Source organism: Scyliorhinus torazame, chromosome 4, assembly GCF_047496885.1.
Source record: "Scyliorhinus torazame isolate Kashiwa2021f chromosome 4, sScyTor2.1, whole genome shotgun sequence".
NCBI lineage: Eukaryota > Metazoa > Chordata > Chondrichthyes > Carcharhiniformes > Scyliorhinidae > Scyliorhinus > Scyliorhinus torazame.
This window is the reverse complement of record NC_092710.1, coordinates 338931644-338952544: the sequence shown is the minus strand read 5'-3', so window position 1 is coordinate 338952544 and position 20901 is coordinate 338931644. Positions and strand designations below refer to the sequence as shown.

Genomic DNA, 20901 nt, shown 5'->3' with positions numbered 1-20901 from the left:
CAAATCGACCTAAACAAAATTCAAATGAGGATATATCAAGCCATGTTTCCCTGTGAGATCAGACTTGTACAGGATTAACATCAGCTGGGATTGGAACACTGTATGTCTATTATTTATCGGCCACTACTGTTTCCATCCTGACCTTGGGTTTCCTTATTGAATTTTAGCATTTTCATAAAGATAAAATCTTTTATTTGTCACAAAACTGCCGAATATGGCTGTGTTCTTCAAATTCCTATTATTTGTCTTTGAGCAATGTCACCAGGATGACTTGATTGATTTACCTCTTTGCTCAAACATTCTGTTCATTGAGATAATCCAGGTCTGAGCGACTGTTGCTATTTCAGGATTTTGTACGTGGTATTTTGAGGGGTGACTTTGGCTGTTCCTTCTATCTTATTGAATGATCTGGGAGGGGAAGCGAGGTGACTCAGTAGGATCAGGAAATGTGATAGATCCTGAGGTCTTTTTAACTGAAAGTGTTTTAAAAAAAAATTTAGAGTATCCAGTTAATTTTTTCCAATTAAGGGACAATTTAGTGTGTCCAATCCACCTATCCTGCACACCTTTGGGTTGTGAGGGCGAAATCCACGCAGACACAGGGAGAATGTGCAAACTCCACACGGACAGTGATCCAGAGCCGGGATTGAACCTGGGACCTCGGCGCGTGAGGCAACTGTGCTAACCACTGCGCCACCGTGCTGCCTTACTGAAAGTGTTTTTAACATCTTGTTTTCATTGTGCTCTATCTTCAGGCGTGCGCTGGGTGTGAAGAAGCTGGTGAAAGAAGAGCATGGCTATGAGCAACAGGAATGGTGACTTCATGCTTCAGAGCAATGGCAGTGTCCCATCAAATGCTAACGGTAACAGCATCCCTGCAGCCTGCGATGGAGACCACCTCTCCCAGCAGCTGTCAGCCAAGGAGACCTCCAGGGCAAAAGTGAGTCAGAACAGTGGCACGCTGCCTAATGGCACTGTTAAGCCTTCTTCCCTCTTTCCAGACAGCACAACGAATAACCAAAGACCTGTGCCGCTGCTGCCACAATGTTGCCACCATTGTCCATACCATCATCCCTTGTGTTGTCACGGTAACCAGCCAGATTGCCATTCTTTGGGAAATGCCACCATCACCTCTCCATTGACTCCCTCCTGTCTGCAAGCTTGCTCCGAGTACCCGACATCCGTGTGCCAAAACACTTCCCCTCTCCATCCAGCCAGCTGCTGCCTCCAGCCTGCCTCATCTCTCATCGATCACGCTCCCCTTTGTCTTCATCACCGATGGCCTGACCATTTCCAGCATCAACCTGCGCAACAGCAACACGTCCACAACATCAGGTATGCTTCATCAAGGCAATCTTTCACAAAAATAATCAATGAACATTTTCCTGTTGGTTTTCCCCAAATATAACTACTGTGGGGTTGGAAGGAAATGAGGATTTAGTTCATTGAATGAAAATAACTTGAGTTCTCTAAAAATCTGTGTCTGGTGCCGTGTTTTAAAAAAAGACAATTTATCTGTCTGGGTCCTGGCTGCATTTTGCCTGCGGTAAGCTTTCCTTATTTGAAAGAGATACTTGAGAGAGCAGCTGTGTGAGGCTCAGTGTAAACATTGGGAATGTGGTTCTTTCGTGAAACATCAACCCGACTACGACTTAATTATTCTTCAATACTTGGGCTGTATTTGGAAAGTGTATTTTGATGTGTATAACACAGTTTCAGTTGTTAAACATAAAGGCATTGGGGGTAATTTGTGCAAATTAATTAAGAGCATTGCATATGAAACATTTAGTTCATTTATGTGTGATCTGCCTGAAAGCAAAGCTGTGGCTCATTGTTTGCCGATGTTTCATCCCGAGCTGTGGTTTGTTGTTGCCTTCAATTCTCAAGAGCAAGTCGAAGCGGCCAGTCCCAAGTCTACCTCAGCTGGAATGGGAATCCAACCCAAGCTCTGAGCATTATTCTGAGTACATCGCGCCATCTGGGCGGCATGGTAGCATTGTGGATAGCACAATTGCTTCACAGCTCCAGGGTCCCAGGTTCGATTCCGGCTTGGGTCAATGTCTGTGCGGAGTCTGCACATCCTCCCCGTGTGTGCGTGGGTTTCCTCCGGGTGCTCCGGTTTCCTCCCACAGTCCAAAGATGTGCAGGTTAGGTGGATTGGCCATGATAAATTGCCCTTAGTGTCCAAAATTGCCCTTAGTGTTGGTTGGGGTTACTGGGTTATGGGGATAGGGTGGCGGTGTTGGCCTTGGGTAGGGTGCTCTTTCCAAGAGCCGGTGCAGACTCGATGGGCTGAATGGCCTCCTTCTGCACTGTAAATTCTATGTATCTAAGCTAACTGCCCGCATGTGAAATTATTGCATGTTATTTACATGTAATGGCCTTAGTATAGGCAGAAATACACTAAATAAGCTTAGTGACAGCATTTCCTTTCAATATTTGATAGTTCATGGTTTTGTAATCAAGAGGCAATCTGCAGTCAAGTGGACACGTTTCTTGTTCCCTTCCCTCCAGCCATATCACTAATAACGGCTACCCGATAACTTTTCTTCCTTACATGTTTCTCCCCTCCCTTCAGGAAAGTACATGACATCTGTTCAGCAGCTCCCCACATTGATAAACCAGGACTAGGTGCTTAATGCCATGGTAAATACACTGTGCCATGATGTCTTGCTTTTTCAATTTGCTGTACTGAATATTATTAGAGCATTGGAAACAGGCCATTTGCCAATATTCGCAAACAGTGCCTTCCTTGTAATCATAGAATATACAGTGCAGAAGGAGGCCATTCGGCCCATCGAGTCTGCACCGGCTCTTGGAAAGAGCACCCTACCCAAGCCCACACCTCCACCCTATCCCCATAACCCAGCAACCCCACCCAACACAAAGGGCAATTTTGGACACTAAGGGCAATTTATCATGGCCAATCCACCTAACCTGCACATCCTGGACTGTGGGAGGAAACCGGAGCACCCGGAGGAAACCCACGCACACACAGGGAGAACGTGCAGACCCCGCACAGATAGTGACTCCAAGCGGGAATCTAACCTGGGACCCTGGCCCTGTGAAGCCATAGCGCTAACCACTATGCTACCGTGCTGCCCTTATCTTGCCCATTTCAAATCACTGACTTGTTTCGTCCTGATGCAGCCTCCAGGTTTTCCTGCAGACTGCCAAAGAATTGCAACACGTGCTTTAATTTATTTTTGAGTTCTCGTAACTGAATGAGAAAATTAATTACCTACCTTTGCAATGAGCCAGAGGGACTAGAGGATCTTGCCGTTGATTCCTGACCTTCATTGTCTTTTTGATCTCAACTAAAACAACAGTAGATTTGTTACCATCTGAGCTAGTTCGGGAGGGAGAAAGTTATAGTTATAATCTCCCGTTCCTCCTTCGATAGTGGGGTGGTGTCACTTGTCTGGAGAATTGCAAGTGTTGCACTCACATTAAAGAAATGATGTGAGGATAAATCCAGCGACTACGAGCCGGTCAGTGAAAGCTCTGTGGTAATCCGGGACTAAATTAACAACTATGTGGATTGATTAAGAAAAGGTAGCATGAGCTTGTTCAATCGGGGTTTAACTAACTTGATTTCGTTTTTTTAATGGTGGGACAAGAGGGTTGGTGAGCACAACGTGGTTGAACTGCAGTATATGGATTTCCACAGTATATGGAGTGCCACATAATTGGCTTTTTAGAAGAATAGAAGCCCGTGGAATAAAAGAGTGAGTGGCAGCGTGAATTTCTCTTTAAAAGGGTAAGAGGCAGATTGAAATTGGCTAAATGGCCGGATACAGAGTGGACTGGAGGAAGGTATTCAGTGTGTTCCCCAGGTATCAGTACTAGAATCGCTGCTTTTCTTTACATTGATGATTGAGCAGTGGTTCCCAACCTTTTATATGTCATGGCACACCTCTATATTCTAAAAACATTTTGAGTCACATCTCCTATCTTCTCTGTCTTCCTCCCTTTCTGGAAACTTTGTTGTTAACTTCTCCTTGTCCTCTCCCCCTTTTTTTAAACTCCCCTATCTCTCTCGCTTCTCCCAGGGTTTTTCGTACCCTTTTTGAGTTTTCACTTTTTGTGCGGACTCCAAGTCCCGTTGGTTATGCGCATGGGCCCGAGCAACATAAAAAGTCTCTTTCCCAGCCTGTGCATGCGCAGGAGGCCCAAGATTCATCGGGTCTTAGAAATGCCAAACACAGAACTGAAGGCGAAGGTTAGTTTTAGATTAAGTACATGAATTTTGAATCATTTTGAATCTCTTTTCATGGCACATTTGGCCGGTATTCACGGCACACCAGTTGGGAACCACTGGTATAAAGTACAATTTCCAAATTTTCAGATGACACAAAGCTTGGAAGTACTGTGAACTGTGAGGATAACTGTAAGGGCAGCTCTGTAGCATTGTGGATAGCACAATTGCTTCACAGCTCCAGGGTCCCAGGTTCGATTCCCGGCTTGGGTCACTGTCTGTGCGGAGTCTGCACATCCTCCCCGTGTGTGCGTGGGTTTCCTGCGGGTGCTCCGGTTTCCTCCCACAGTCCAAAGATGTGCAGGTTAGGTGGATTGGCCATGCTAAATTGCCCTTAGTGTCCAAAATTGCCCTTAGTGTTAGGTGGGGTTACTGGGTTATGGGGATAGGGTGGAGGTGTTGACCTTGGGTAGGGTGGTCATTCCAAGAGCCGGTGCAGACTCGATGGGCCGAATGGCCTCCTTCTGCGCTGTAAATTCTATGAATTCTATAAGGTTAGGTGGAGTGGCCACACTAATTGCCCCTTAATGACCAAAAAGTTAGGTGGGTGGGGGGGAGGGGGAGTCATGTGCCTAGGTAGGGTGCTCTTTCAGAGGGTTGATGCACATTCGATGGGCTGAATGGCCTCCTGCTGCACTTATGAGGGATTCTATGAGGAGGATAAAATGTTGGACTTTGAAGAAATTGACTGGTGGAATGTGCAGACATGTGACGGATGACATTTTATGCCGAGAAGTGTGACGTGACCTATTTTGGTAGGAAGATCAATGAGAGGCAAGACAAAATAAAGGATAACATTCTGCAGGAATTCTGGAACAGAGAGACCTGGGGCTAGATGCACAAATTGTTTAAATGCTAGGAAAAGGTGAGAAACTGGTTAAATAAAGCACACGGGATTCTTGGCTTTATACATAGAAACATAGAATACAAAAGCCTTAAGTCATGGCAAACCTTTTAAACCACTCGTTCAGCCTCAACTGGAGTGCAGCTTTTAGAGAAGATGCCAGGAAAGATCTCTGAGAATAACTCCAGGATAGACTCGAGAAGCTGAGACTGTTCTCCTTGGAATAGAGAAGCTTGAGAGGAGATTTGATTTGAGGTGTTCAAAATCATGAGGGGTCTGGACAGAGTAGATAGGGAGAAACTGTCCTCATTGGTTAGAAGGGCTGAGAACCAGAGTTCACCAATTCCAAGTGATTAGCAAAAGAACCAACCACAAAATGAGAGTAAACTGTTTTACACGTGTTTGGCTAGGATCTGAAATACAGTGCCTGAGAGTGTGATGGAGGCAAATTCAGTCAGGACTTTTAAAGGGAATGGGATTAGCACCTGAAGATAAAATATTTACAGGGTAATTGGGAAAATGCAAGAGATTGAATCTATAGAACCTCTACAGTGCAGAAGGGGGCCATTCAGCCCATTGGATCTGCACCAACTCTCCAAACCAACCACTAGGTCCAACCGCTGCCCTATCCCTTTAACCCCGCAAATTGAATATTACTGATCCACCAAACCTGCACATCTTTGGACTGTGGGAGGAAACCAGAGCACCCGGAGGAAACCCACACAGACACGGGGAGAAAGTGCAAGCTCCACACAGTCACTCAAGACCAGAATTGAACCCTGGTCCCTGGCGCTGTGAGGCAGCAATGGTAACGACTGTGCTACCTTGCAGCCTTCTAACATTAACCGATTAGGCCGATCTTTGTGTGTGTGAGTGTGTGTCTGTGAATGTGGACTCTTCACTAGCAATATTTTATACACATTGGAACATCAAACTTCCTCAGTTCCTTGTGATGGCCTCATTGCCTTGGCGATTGTTAAACGTATACCTGCAAAGTTTCTCACAGTGCCCGTGTAAATTCCCAGTGAGACATCAGGGCTGCTCACAACAGTGTGTTGTATTTTACATGGAGCTGTTGCAGCAACCTGAGAAAAGTCATGGAATCTCCCTTCCTGTAACACAGAGCAAGCTTTGCTTGTAACAACTATTCAGTGGATAACTAATGTCATCAGTAACCAGTAAACATGGGAGTTCATTTTATTTTCTAATATTCGTAGGAGACTTTCCACCTCGAGTATTATCTGTAAATGTTTGAAATTTCCATTATTTTCCAACAGGTAATACGATCAGTGATTATTTTTGGGAGGGAAAGGGTTAATCTGGCCATATGCCAGCATTACTCAGAATGTTTGTCAAAAAAGAATCGTCATCGCTTAGCACTTAAACATCATGGTTCTATCAAACTGCACTTGCTCAGTAACAACTTGCTCAGTTTGAGTTTCTCTCAGACCACCCAGCTCCTGCCCTCAGTACAGCCTGGGTCCGAACATGTACAAAAGGGCAGAAGTCCCAAAATGAGGTGAGTTGACTGCCCTTGGCATCAAGGCAGCATTTGACTGAGAGTGTCACCAAGGAGCCCTAGTAAAATTGAAGCCAATGGGAATCATGGGAAAAACTCTGAACTGGTTGGAGTAATAGTTAGCACAAAGGAAGATGGCTGTGATTGTTGGAGACAATCCGCTCAATCCCAAGACATTGCTGCAGAAGTTCCTCAGGGTAGTGTCCTAGGCCCAGCCATCTTCAACTGCTTCAAAGATCTTCCCTTAAACATAAACTCCGAAGTGGGGATGTGTGCTGATGCAGTGGTCAGTTGCACTTGCAACTCAGAAACTGAAGCCATGCCGTGCACACCTGGACAATCTCCAGGCTTGGACTGATAAGTGGCAATTAATACTCATGCCACACAAGTGTCAGGCAGTGACCATATCCAACAGTAGAGAATCTAACCCTGCTTGACATTCAATGGCATTACAATTGCTAAATCCCCCGAAACTATCATCATCCCGGTGTTTACCACTCACCAAAAACTTAACTGCCCCTGCCCTTTAGATATTATGTGCTACAAGAGCAGGTCAGAGGCTGAGAATTTTGTGGCAAGTAATTCATTTCCTGACTCTTCAAGCCTATCCATCATCTACAAAGGGTCTGCCAGGAGTGTGATGGAATAGTCTCCATTTGCCTGGATGAGTGTAGCTGCAACAACACTTGATAAGTTCAACATCCTCCAGTACAAAGCAGCCACCTTAGCAGCAACTTAACCATCCACTCCTCCCACCAACAGTGCATCATGGCAGCAGTGTGTACCTTATGCAAAATGCACCTTTGACGGCAACTTGCAAATCCTTGTCCACCACCTGCAAGTTCTCCACCAAACCACACACCATCCTGACTTTCACTGGTCAAAATCCCTTCCCATAATGCACCATGGATGTACCTACACCACATGGACTACAGTGGTTCAAGAAGGCAGCTCACTACCACCTATTTAATGGCAGTTAAGGATGAACAACAAATGCAAGTGATGTTCACAGCCCGCGAATACATTTTTTAAAAGCCACAGCCTGAAGTCCTTCTGCGTACTAGAATAACCATTCAAAGGGCTGAGCCTTGTATGTGAACATTAAGCCGAGGCCCTGTTTGTCCTCTCAGAAACAATATCATGGCATTGTTTCAAAGAAGAGTAGGTGCCTTCTTAAAAATGTCCCAACCAATAACTATCCCTCAACCAATTCCAGTAAAAAGAGATTATTGATCGGCATGTCAATGTTTGTGAGAATCGGCTGTAATGTGCGCAACCTGGCTGCCGCATGTCCTACATTACAATCCTGACTACACCTCAAAAGTACTTCATTGGTTGTAAACTGCTTTGGGGTATTCTAAGATGATAAAAGGTGTTTGGAAATGAAGAACTTTGCCCTTCTCACCTGTGTAAATAACCCAAAGGCTCTTCAGTTGTCAAATGTATTTCCTTTTAAGATGTGATTTGGTAGCATAGAACTTGAGTATTGCTGTTGAAGCTTTCCATCTTGCACTCATCAGGATAGATGCAAGAAAGGGGCAACACGGTGGTGCAGTGGTTAGCACTGGGACTGCAGCACTGAGGACCCGGGTTTGAATTCCAGCTCTGGGTCACTGTCCGTGTGGAGTTTGCACATTCTCCCCGTGTCTGCATGGGTTTCACCCCCACAACCCAAAAATGTGCAGGTTAGTGGATTGGTCACACTAAATTGCCCCTTAATTGGAAAAATATATAATTGGGTACTCTAAATTTAAAAAAAAGGATAGATGCAAGAATGCTGAATTTCAAAAGAAACACCAGTTTCCACTATATGACAAAGGATTGGTTGGCAAATTGGCTCGAATTTGGTCGAGACTTTGCCTGCCACAGAGAATGCACCGAGGAGATATTGTCCGCCACGCTTTTGTTTAATTCAAAAGAATTACAATGCCTGGACATGTTCCTTTTCCTTGCAGAGGTCAGGTCCCTGCGTAGAACATAGAACATTATAGCGAAGTACAGGCCCTTCGGCCCTCGATGTTGCGCCGACCTGTGAAACCACTCTAAAGCCCATTTACACTATTCCCTTATCGTCCATATGTCTATCCAATGACCATTTGAATACCCTTAGTGTTGGCTAGTCCACTACTGTTGCAGGCAGGGCATTCCACACCCTTACTACTCTCTGAGTAAAGAACATACCTCTGACGTCTGTCTTATATCTATCTCCCCTCAATTTAAAGCTATGTCCCCTCGTGCTAGACATCACCATCCGAGGAAAAAGGCACTCACTGTCCACCCTATCCAATCCTCTGACCATCTTGTATGCCTCAATTAAGTCACCTCTTAACCTTCTTCTCTCTAACGAAAACAGCCTCAAGTCCCTCAGCCTTAGCTCATAAGATCTTCCCTCCATACCAGGCAACATTCTGGTAAATCTCCTCAGCACCCTTTCCAATGTTTCCACATCCTTCCTATAATGCGGTGACCAGAATTGCACACAATACTCCAAATGCGGCCGCACCAGAGTTTTGTACAGCTGCAACATGACCTCATGGCTCCGAAACTCAATCCCTCTACCAATAAAAGCTAACACACCGTACGCCTGGATAGGTAGATATATCTATCTATCTAGATATAACTATCTATCCATCTAACTAACTATTTTTCTATCTATCTATCTAGGGATACATGTAGTTTCTAGCAAGCATAAATGTTTGAAATATTAAATTGGTTGTTCATGTAATTCTTGACACACTTGTGACCGCTAGACAATTGCTGTCCAATCGCTGAATCACATCTAACGTCGGACTCTATATCCTGAGTTTTGCAAGTACAGGCTGGTTGAGTAGTCAGTACCCTGCTTATTGCAAACAGCCAAAGGGACGTGCTGTTTGATATGATCCAGCCAGTTGTTGGGATGTACGGCCTATATATCTGGCTTTATCTGTGCTGAGTTCACAGTCAATTACTATAAGGATAACTGCTGTATTTTACGTGCATTTTCTGCCCATCAGAAGATTACATTTGCCATTTTCACGAACTTACTTATAAAGGACGTGATAACTGGACACAGAAAATAATGGTAGGATTGGACAACGTCAACATGGATTTATGAAAGGGAAATTATATTTGATCAACCGGTTGGAGATTTTTGAGGCTGTAGCTAGCAGAATAGATAGGGGTGAACAAGTGGATGTGGTATATTTGGATTTTCACATGGCTTTCAAGAGGGATAGCAAATAAGGGCGGCATGGTGGCGCAGTAGATAGCACTGCTGCCTCATGGTGCCAAGGACCCAGGTTTGACCCGGCCCAGGCCACTGTGTGGAGTTTGCACATTCTCCCTGTGTCTGCGTGGGTCTCACCCCCACAACACAAAGATGCGCACAGTAGGTGGATTGGCCACACTAAATTGCCCCTTAATTGGATTTTTTTTTTTAAAAAGGGATAGTAAACAAATTTAAGCAGATGGGATTGGGGGTGATATAATGGCATAGATTGAGAATTGGTTAATGGACTGAAACCAGAGAGTAGGAATAAATGGGTCATTCTCAGGTTGGTAGGCTGTGACTAGTGAGGTACCACAAGAATCTCTTCTTGGGCCACAGCTATTCACAATATATATCAATGATTTGGATGTGGGGACCAAATGTAATATTTTCAAGTTTGCTGATGCCACAAAACTAGGGTGGGAGTATGAGTTTTGAGGAGATGCAAAGAGGCTTCAAGGGGATTTAGACAAACAAAATGAGTGGCCATGAACATGGGCTGATGGAATATAAGGTGAAAAAATGTGAAGTTATCCACTTTGACTGGAAAAGACAGAAATGCAAAGTATTTCTTGGTGAGGAGACTACCCCTGTATTCTCTAGCGTTTAGAATAACTAGAGATGTCCTCATTGAGACCTAAAATAGATAGGGTAGATGCAGGAAGGATGTTTCTCCTGCATGGTCCTTGATTAATATGGGAATCAGGGGTTATGGGGGGAAGGCAGGAGAATGGTGATGAGAAACTTATCTGCCATGATTGAATGGTCGAGTAGACTTGATGGGCAAAATGGCCTAATTCTGCTCCCATGTCTTTTGGTCTGATGGTGGGATGGTCTAAAACCAAGGAACACATTGCCAGAATAAGCGGTAGGTCGTTAAGAACTGAGATGGGAAGAAAGTTCTTCTCTACCCCATAGGGCTGTAGAGGTTTCATCATTGAGCATGTTCAAGACTGACATTTGAAAAATTCAAGAGATTAAGGTCCAGAACGAGAGTTGGGGAGTGAGAGCACGGAGAGCCGGGGGTGTGAAAGGGGAGAGAGATGGAAAGGTCCTCCGTGACATCATAGGAAAGTCATAAGGCATTTTTTTTTGTTCAGAATCTTTATTGGTGTCACAAGCATGTGGGCATCGTGGCTGGGCCAGCATTTCTTGCCCATTCCTAATTGCCCTTGAAGGGGCAGTTAAGAGTCAACTGTGGGTCTGGAGTCACACATAGGCCAGACCAGGTAAGGGCAGAAGATTTCCTTCCTTAAAGGACATCAGTGAATCAGATGGGTTTTTATGACAATCAACAATGGTTCATAGAATCATTGATTCCCCACAGCGCAGAATGAGGCCTTTCGAATCTACCCTGACCGTCTGAAAGAGCACCCTACCCAGGCCCAATTCCTCGCCTAACCATTGGACACGAAGGGACAATTTAGAATGGCCAATTCACCTAACCTGTACATCTTTGGACTGTGGGCGGAAACCGTAGCACCCGGAGGAAACCCACGCAGACACGGCAAGAACGAGCGAACTCCACACAGACAGTCACCCAAGGCTGGAATCGAACTTGGATCCTTTGATGAGGGTAATGTTGTTGATGTGTTGTGGATGGACTTCCAAAAGGCGTTTTATAAAGTGCCACACAACAGACTTGTAAACAAAATTGAAGCTCATGGATTAGAAGGACCAGTAGCAACATGGATAATTTATTGGCAGAGTGATAGGAAAACAGAGAGTGATGGTTAATGGATGTTTTTGTGCTGGAGGAAGGTTTGTAGTAGTGTTCCCCATGGGTCATTGGTGGGACCCTTGCTTTTCCTGATCTATATTACTGACCCAGGCTTTGCTGTGCAAGGCACAATTTAAAAAATTGTAGATTATACAAATCTTGGAAGCATTGTGAACTGTGAGGGGGCCAGTGTAGAACTGCAAAAGGACACAGGCAAGTTGGTAGAATGGGCGGACTGGTGACTGATGAAGTTCAATATGGAGAAGTGTGAGGTGATTCATTTTGGTAGGAAGAACTTGGAGAGACAGTATAAAAAAAGAGGTAAAATTCTTAAGGGCTGGGGGAGCAGGACCTGGGTGGCCCTGTGCACTGAAGCTGGCAGGACTGGTTAAGAGAGCTACAGTATCGTTGTCTTTATTAATTGGGGCACAGTGGCACAGTGGTTAGTACTGCTGCCTCTCTGTGTCAGGGATCCAGATTCAATTCCAGCCTTGGGTGACTGTGTGGAATTTATGTGGGTTTCCTTCGGTGCTCCAGTTTCCTCCCACAGTCCAAAGATGTGCAGGTTAGGTGGAGTGGCTGTCCACAATTGCCCCTTAGTGTACAAGCATGTGGGGTTACGGGGATAGGGCTGGGGATTGGGCCTAGGTAGGGTGCTCTTTCAGAGAGTCGGTGCAGACTCGATAAGCCGAATGGCCCCTTTCTGCACTGTAGGGATTCCATGGATTCTGTGGCAAAAGTATAATAATAATCTTTATTGGCACAAGTAGGCTTACATTAACACTGCAATCATCTGCAAATTTGGAGATAATACATTTAGTTCTCTTATCCAAATCATTAATATATAATGTGAACAGGTGGACCCCTAGCACAGATCCCTGCGGTATCCCACTAGTCATTGACTGCCGATCGGGAAAAGACCCATTTAATCTTGCTTCCCGTCTGCTAACCAGCTTTTTGTCCATCTGTAGACACTACCCATAATCCCATGCATTTTAACTTTACATCGTAATCTGCTATGTGAGACTTTGTTGACAGCTTATATATCCACCGGTTCTCCCTGGTCAACTCTACCAGTTACATCTTGAAAGAATTCTAGTAGATTTGTCAAGCATGATTTTCCTTTCGTAAATCCATGCTGACTTTGTCTGATTATACCACTGCTTTCCAAATGCTGTGCTATGAAATCCTGGATAATGGACTCCAGTAACTTCCCTACTACCGACGTTAGGCTCACTGGTCTATTGTTCCGTTTTCTCTCTACCGCCCTGTTTGAATAGCAGGGTTACATTCGCTACCCTCCAATCTGTAGGAACCATTCCAGAGTCTAAAGAATTTTGGAAAATGACCACCAATCATAGAATTTACAGTGCAGAAGGAGGCCATCCGGCCCATCGAGTCTGCACCGGCTCTTGGAAAGAGCACCCTACCCAAGGTCAACACCGCCACCCTATCCCCATAACCCAGTAACCCCACCCAACACTAAGGGCAATTTTGGACACTAAGGGCAATTTATCATGGCCAATCCACCTAACCTGCACATCTTTGGACTGTGGGAGGAAACCGGAGCACCCGGAGGAAACCCACGCAGACACGGGGAGGATGTGCAGACTCCGCACAGACATTGACCCAATCCGGACTCGAATCTGGGACCCTGGAGCTGTGAAGCAATTGTGCTATCCACAAGGCTACCGTGCTGCCCACCAATGGATATACCAATTCTAGGGCCATTACCTGAAATACTCTGGGATGAAGATTATCAGGTCCTGGAGATTTGTCCACCTTCAATCCCATTAATTTTCCCCAAACCATTTCTCTACTAATACTGATTTCTTTTAGCTCTTCACTAAAACTTGTGTTTCTCTGAACTTCCAGTAAATTATTCATGTCTTCCTTTGTGAAGACGGAAGCAAAGTACGAATTTAGTTCCTCAGCCATTTCTTTGTTCCAAACAACAAAGAACAAAGAAATGTACAGCACAGGAACAGGCCCTTCGGCCCTCCAAGCCCGTGCCGACCATACTGCCCGACTAAACTACAATCTTCTACACTTCCTGGGTCCGTATCCTTCTATTCCCATCCTATTCATATATTTGTCAAGATGCCCCTTAAATGTCCCTATCGTCCCTGCCTCCACTACCTCCTCCGGTAGTGAGTTCCAGGCACCCACTACCCTCTGCGTAAAAAACTTGCCTCGTACATCTACTCTAAACTTTGCCCCTCTCACCTTAAACCTATGCCCCCTAGTAATTGACCCCTCTACCCTGGGGAAAAGCCTCTGACTATCCACTCTGTCTATGCCCCTCATAATTTTGTATACCTCTATCAGGTCGCCCCTCAACCTCCTTCGTTCCAGTGAGAACAAACCGAGTTTATTCAATCGCTCCTCATAGCTTATGCCCTCCATACCAGGCAACATTCTGGTAAATCTCTTCTGCACCCTCTCTAAAGCCTCCACATCCTTCTGGTAGTGTGGCGACCAGAATTGAACACTATACTCCAAGTGTGGCCTAACTAAGGTTCTATACAGCTGCAACATGACTTGCCAATTCTTATACTCAATGCCCCGGCCAATGAAGGCAAGCATGCCGTATGCCTTCTTGACTACCTTCTCCACCTGTGTAGCCCCTTTCAGTGATCTGTGGACCTGTACTCCTAGATCTCTTTGACTTTCAATACTCTTGAGGGTTCTACCATTCACTGTATATTCCCTACCTGCATTAGCCCTTCCAAAATGCATTACCTCACATTTGTCCAGGTTAAACTCCATCTGCCATCTCTCCGCCCAAGTCTCCAGACAATCTAAATCCTGCTGTATCCTCAGACAGTCCTCATCGCTATCCGCAATTCCACCAACCTTTGTGTCGTCTGCAAACGTTCCCTGTTATGAATTCCCCCGTTTCTGACTGTAAGGGGCCTACATTAGTCTTTATTAATCTTTTTCTCTTCACATACCTATAGAAACTTTTACAGTCAGTTTTTATGTTCCCCGGTAGTTTACTTTTCAAATTGTATTTTCCTTTCTTAATCAATCCCTTGGTCCGCCTTTGCTGAATTTTAAACTGTTCCCAATCTTTTTATCTCTGCATTTTCCCTGCAGATTTGTTACTCCACCACTGGGTCACAATCCTGGAATTCTGTCCCTAACAGCACTGTGGGTGTACCTACACCACATGGACATGCAGCAGTTCAAGAATGTGGCTCACCGCCACCTTCTCAAGGACAGTTGGGGCTGGCGAACAAATGCTGGCCTAACTGGCATACCCACATCCCGTGCAATAATTATAAAACTAAATGTTGTGTAACATAGTAAAATTATAGAGAAAGGGAGTCGAAAAAAGCCTACGAATTAGGTTTGTAATCCAGAAAAAGTATGCACCGAGAGTCCCAAATCTATTACTGAATTCTAGTAATAATAGGGTTTAATGATTCTCTGCTAATGAGAAGCACGCAGCATGGGGGCCGTGGTGAATATTTCAACCTTAAATGGACATTTACATTTCTTGGATATTTGGAACAGTTTACTAACTCCTGATTGATCAAAGTAGTATTACTGAAATTCAAACACATTTCATTCAGTTAATATCCAGTGCATTCTGAGATATCAAGTATGGTTGCTTTTAAGCAATTGTTTGCAGCTGGTGCAGCAGGCAAGACTATTTAATGCAGGTGAATTCGACTCCAGGATGAAGAAGGCACTTGAGCTCATTTGACCCCCTCCGTTCTGAATGCCAAACCAAATTACAAACTTCTGTCAATTTCTTTTTTCAAAAATATTGCTCATAATAGGATTTTGTTTTCCTTCTGACGGGCCTCTGTTACTGCAATTAATGCTCTGCCTGAAATGAAATGAAAATGAAATGAAAATCGCTTATTGTCACAAGTAGGCTTCAAATGAAGTTACTGTGAAAAGCCCCTAGTCGCCACATTCCAGCACCTGTTCGGGGAGGCTGGTACGGGAATTGAACCGTGCTGCTGACCTGCATTCCTTGGTCTGCTTTCAAAGCCAGCGATTTAGCCCCGTGCTAAACCAGCCCTTGCTTAAGTGGAATATTATTGAAAGATTATTGATCTTTGCATCCTCACTCTCCACTGGAGTAGGATCGAATGATTGGAGGGAGGCGAATGTTGTTCCCCTGTTCAAGAAAGGGAATAGGGAAATTCCTGGGAATTACAGACCCTTACGTCTGTGGTGAGCAAAATGTTGGAAAGGATTCTGAGAGATAGGATTTATGATTATTTAGAAAAACATAGTTTGATTAAAGATAGTCAGCATGGCTTTGTGAAGGGCAGGTCATGCCTCACAAGCCTCATTGAATTCTTTGAGGATGTGACGAGACACATTGATGAAGGTCGGGAGTGGATGTGGTGTATATGGATTTCAGTAAGGCATTTGATAAGGTTCCCCATGGTAGGCTCATTCAGAAAATTAGGGGGCATGGGATACAGGGAGATTTGGCTGTCTGGATACAGAATTGGCTGGCCAAAAGAAGACAGCGAGTGATAGTGGATGGAAAGTATTCCGCCTGGAGGTCGGTGACCAGTGGTGTCCCGCAAGGATCTGTTCTGGGACCTCTGCTCTTTGTGGTTTTTATAAATGACTTGGATGAGGAAGTGGAAGGATGGGTTAGTAAGTTTGCCGATGACATGAAGATTGGGGGAGTTGTAGATAGTGTCGAGGGCTGTTGCAGGTTACAACAGGACATTGACAGGATGCAGAGCTGGGCTGAGAAGTGGCAGATGGAGTTCAACCTAGATAAATGTGAAGTGATTTATTTTGGAAGGTCGAATTTGAATGCTGAATACAGGGTTAAAGGCAGGATTCTTGGAAGTGTGGAGGAACAGAGGGATCTTGGGGTCCATGTACATAGATCCCATAAAGTTGCCACCCAGGTTGAGAGGGTTGTTAAGAAGGCTTATTGTGTGTTGGCTTTCATTAACAGGGGGTTTGAGTTTAAGAGCCGCAAGGTTTTGCTGCAGCTTTATAAAACTCTAGTTAGACCACACTTGGAATTTTATGTCCAGTTCTGGTCGCCTCATTATAGGAAGGATGTGGATGTTTTGGAGAGGGTACAGAAGAGATTTCCCAGGATGCTGCCTGGACTGGAGGGCATGTCTTACGAAGGAAGGTTGAGGGAGCTCGGGCTTTTCTCACTGGAGCGAAGAAGGAAGAGAGGTGACTTGATAGATTACAAGGTGATGAGAGGCATGGATAGAGTGGATAGCCAGAGACTTTTCCCTAGGGCAGAAATGGCTGTCACGAGGGGACATAATTTTAAGGTGATTGGAGGATGGTATCGGGGAGATGTCAGAGGTAGGTTCTTCACACACAGAGTGGTGGGTGTGTGGAATGCACTGCCAGCAGAGGTGGTGGAGTCAGATTCATTAGGGACATTTTAATGACTCTTAGACAGGCACATGGACAGCAGTAAATTGAAGGGGTGCAGGTTAGGTTGATCTTAGATTAGGATAAATGGTCGGCACGACATCGTGGGCTGAAGGGCCTATACTGTGCTGTACTGGTCTATGTTCTGTGAAAGCAAGAAACTTTGTAAAGATTAACATACATAACCCAGTCCCCTCAACAAATAAGCTTGTGTGTAAAATTGTGGCAGAGGGTTAACCGCAGGTCTCCCCTATCACCACTGACTTAATGGGGAAAAGCGACAGCCAGTGCAGCCATGAACTTTACAGAACTGAAGGTCCCCAGTTTAACATTAATTTGAGCTCAGGCATCTGAAGGAACGCCTCATTATAGGAAGGATGTGGATGCTTTGGAGAGGGTACAGAAGAGATTTACCAGGATGCTGCCTGGACTGGAGGGCATGTCTTATGAAGAAAGGTTGAGGGAGCTAGGGCTTTTCTCACTGGAGCGAAGAAGGAAGAGAGGTGACTTGATAGAGATGCACAAGGTGACCGTGTTAGGAGAGGGGAATGCGGAGTAGGGAGAATCCACATATGAGGTACAGGAGGGCTGTTAGTGCCTTGGATTAGTATCACAAAAAGTCACTGTCTCAAGGATAAGAGGGGGGAAATTGGTGAATTGGTAAAAAAAAAAATGTTTCTGTAAACATTGGACAGCAAATGTCCCGCTTTTAATCAAACCATTGTTTGTATGAACGTGTGACATAGGTTTACTCCTCTCCCCCTCAACAATACCAGCTGAAAGTGGTGAGACAAAATATATATTGTTTTAGTCCATCTGTCCCCAGTAACAGGGGACCTGATCCATCAGTACAACTTCTGGCAGAGCCATTACTGCCCTGCACTAATAGCTTCGGAAATTCACACAGTTGCCTACTGGCATGAAGTACTCTGCTATTAAGCCATGATCTCTTGACCTTTCTACAGTGATGTTGTGGCCGTCAAGACTAAACAGTGTTTGAACATGCAATTCCCATGCCCTCTATCCCTCACCTCAGTCACTGTTTGAAAGGCTGAGATGTGTGTTTAAGTACAGCTGCCCCTGTATTTGTGGGGGTGAAAGTGGTTCTTGTTTCAATGAGTTAATAATTTACTCTTTCTACTGGTGATACAACTCCCTTTCAGTTGTGTATCCATTGAGAATTATTCTTGAGCTCAGGAAGTGAGGATGGTTTTGTTGTACTGTGTTGCCTATCGATATTAATGATATCCAATCATCATCACTCTGGTAGCAAACTTAGGATTGTGTGATATTGTTACCATGCTGATGATATATTCTCATGCCAAAGAGACGTTTTAGTCAATTTGAAGTAGGAAGTGGATATTTAAGACTTAGTTGTAGCACAGTGGTTAACACTGTTGTTTCACAGCGCCAGAATCCCAGGTTCGATTCCCGGCTTGGGTCATTGTCTGTGGGGAGTCTGCACATTCTCCCCATCTCTGTGTAAGTTTCCTCCGGGTGCTCCGGTTTTCTCCCACAAGTCCGGAAAGATGTGCTGTTAGGTGAATTGGAAATTCAGAATTCTCCCTCTTGTGTACCCAAACAGGTGCCGGATTGTGGCGACTCGGGGATTTTCACAGTAACTGCATTGCAAGTAAGCCTACTTGTGACAATAATAAAGATTATTATCATTAATCTTATATTGAATTCCTCAGCATTTTGTCACCTCTTTAAATGCATTGTTTTGTGCCTTCCAGTACCTTCCCAGAATGACAATTTATTGGGCTAGATTCTCCGTTTGGTGACTTGCGTATTCCTACCGGAACTGATTAGTATGCGGTCAATGTTCCCGTTGGGGGCGCTATTTGTTCCAAGATTCACGACATGCAAATGGGCAGCACTCTGCCAGCAAGAATTGGAAGCAATTTGCATCCCCCGCGGGCGGTGTAACCGCAGGTAGCTCTAAAGAGGCTGACAAGCTGGAGCTGCTCATAAGTGCTCCAGTCACCACACATTCATTGCAACCGCAAATGTGGCTTACAGAAGACCTACCTACCCCCCCCCCCCCCCCCCCAAAACTGATTTCAGGAGTCTCAGTGGACCACTGCTCGATGCCAATGAGGAGAGGAGGGCACCCTCTTCTCCAGGAGTGGCCGCAGACTCAAGCTTGCCCTGCTGAACAGTACCCTGGGAGGAGGTGGCAGAGGCAGTCAGTGCTGCCAGACTCACCAGGAGAAGACAGCATTATCCTGAGGGGTGGATGTCACTGATGAGGCCTCTCTTCTGAAAGGGGCCATGTGCCACGGTGCAGGTGTCGTTTAGTTGGGGTGAGCTCTGTCTCATTTGGTTTTGTGCCTTGGGCTTTCACACACAACGTCAATCAAATCAAACTTAGAGTCACTAGATATGGGTTAGAAATGTTGAGCGCGATTCTCCGAGGCTGCACCGGTTGGGAGAATTGCGCCATTATATCGCGCAATGCCGTCCCGCCGCCGTCCCGCCGCTGTCCCGCCATTCTCCCAACCGCCGAGAACGGCCCCGCCGAGTTCTGCACCCCGCCAGCCGGAGAATCGCCCGAGACACTCACAACGGCGATTCTCCAGTACCCCCGGTATTCTCCGGCCCGGATGGGCCGAGCTGCCGCTCCGACACAACAGGTTCCTGGTGGCGCTGTCCACACCTGGTCGTTGCCGGCGGGAACTGTGCGGGAATGCTGGGGGGGGGAGGTTCCTTCACCGGGGGAGGGCCTCCGGGGGTCTGGCCCGCGATCGGGGCCCACCAATCGGCGGGCCGACCTCTCTAAAGGTCTCCACCGCCTCGCAAGATCCATCCGCCATCTTCTTAAGGGGCGGCCTCGGGGAGGACGGCAACTGCACATGCGCGGGTGACTTCATTTATACGCCGCCGGCCGCGTCATTTACGCGGGGCCGCCTTTTACGCGGTGCCAAGGCCCAGCGCGCGTGAAATACGCGACCACGCTCCTAGTCCCCCGGGGGCGGGAGAATAGGGGGCTGGGAGCGGGCTCCGACGCCGGAGTGAAACACCCCGGTTTTCACTCTGGCATCGGGACTTTGACTTCCTTTGGGAGAATCGCGCCCGTTGTCTTTGGCAACCTTCCCACTTGGTGAGAAAGAATGGAAAACTGGATTCAGACTGGTCAAGTTCATAAAGGAAGTTCACCCTGAGTGTAGATAGGAAACCCACCAAGTACCAGCAATAATAAGACAGTATGTGAACCAACAATATTATTAATATGTTGTACTGCCCTTTCTTCCCTCATTTAAAACAGCAGCACTCCTGTGTTGTGGCTCCCAGTAAAGATCCACTATTTTACAACAGGAGCTTTATACAGCGTATTATTAAAGCATGAATGCTCTCATTTTCAGGATGTTTTTCCTACGAGCATAAAAGGACTGCTTTAAGCAAAGCTTCCTGTAGTTATGGTGGAACCTTGCTTAAAGTGGCCTGTCTCTTTAAGACCACAGAGTCTCAATGTTGTGAATAGACACAGTCTGATAGCAGTGGGAGGCTAATTACTCCTGCTTAGGAAAATTTGTTTCTGGATTTCCAATTGTTTGTAGATCATCAGCTCGTCCCCATGGGCAGATCTCAGATTGTCAAAGTCTGAGTAAAACAGCAGGAAGCAACTGTCTTTTCAGTGTGTTCTATGACAGTATTTGTTTATCAATACGTTCTCAGTTCAATTTGATGCTGTTTTATGACATCTACATTGCATGTGTGGCACCTCCATATGTGATACTTTCAGATGTAATGTGTGCTAAACATACATATAGATAACATTTTGTGGACATCTTTTTCTATTCTAAGACTGAAGAATACCGACACCAAACGGGTTATGTCCACTTCATTCTACACTTCAATGGTCAGTGTTCCATTATCAATATTTGTAGCCATCACAAAGGAGAAAGTGCTAGAGAAACTAAGA

The 20901-nt window shown here is 45.5% G+C and overlaps 1 protein-coding gene across 9 annotated transcripts in view; it reads left to right on the top strand.

Annotated features, from left to right (window-relative positions):
• The window catches only part of disp1 (dispatched homolog 1 (Drosophila)), a 741843-nt gene that overhangs the window by 506336 nt on the left and 214606 nt on the right, over nt 1-20901 (top strand). For 8 of the 9 annotated variants that reach the window (XM_072500251.1, XM_072500248.1, XM_072500250.1 and 5 more), the window contains one exon: nt 756-1335. The exons of the other annotated variant lie outside the window; for it this stretch is intronic. In XM_072500251.1, coding sequence (XP_072356352.1) covers nt 794-1335 — 542 coding nt within the window. In that variant the 5' untranslated portion in view covers nt 756-793. The remainder of the gene's footprint in view (nt 1-755; nt 1336-20901) is intronic. 9 annotated transcript variants of the gene reach the window in all.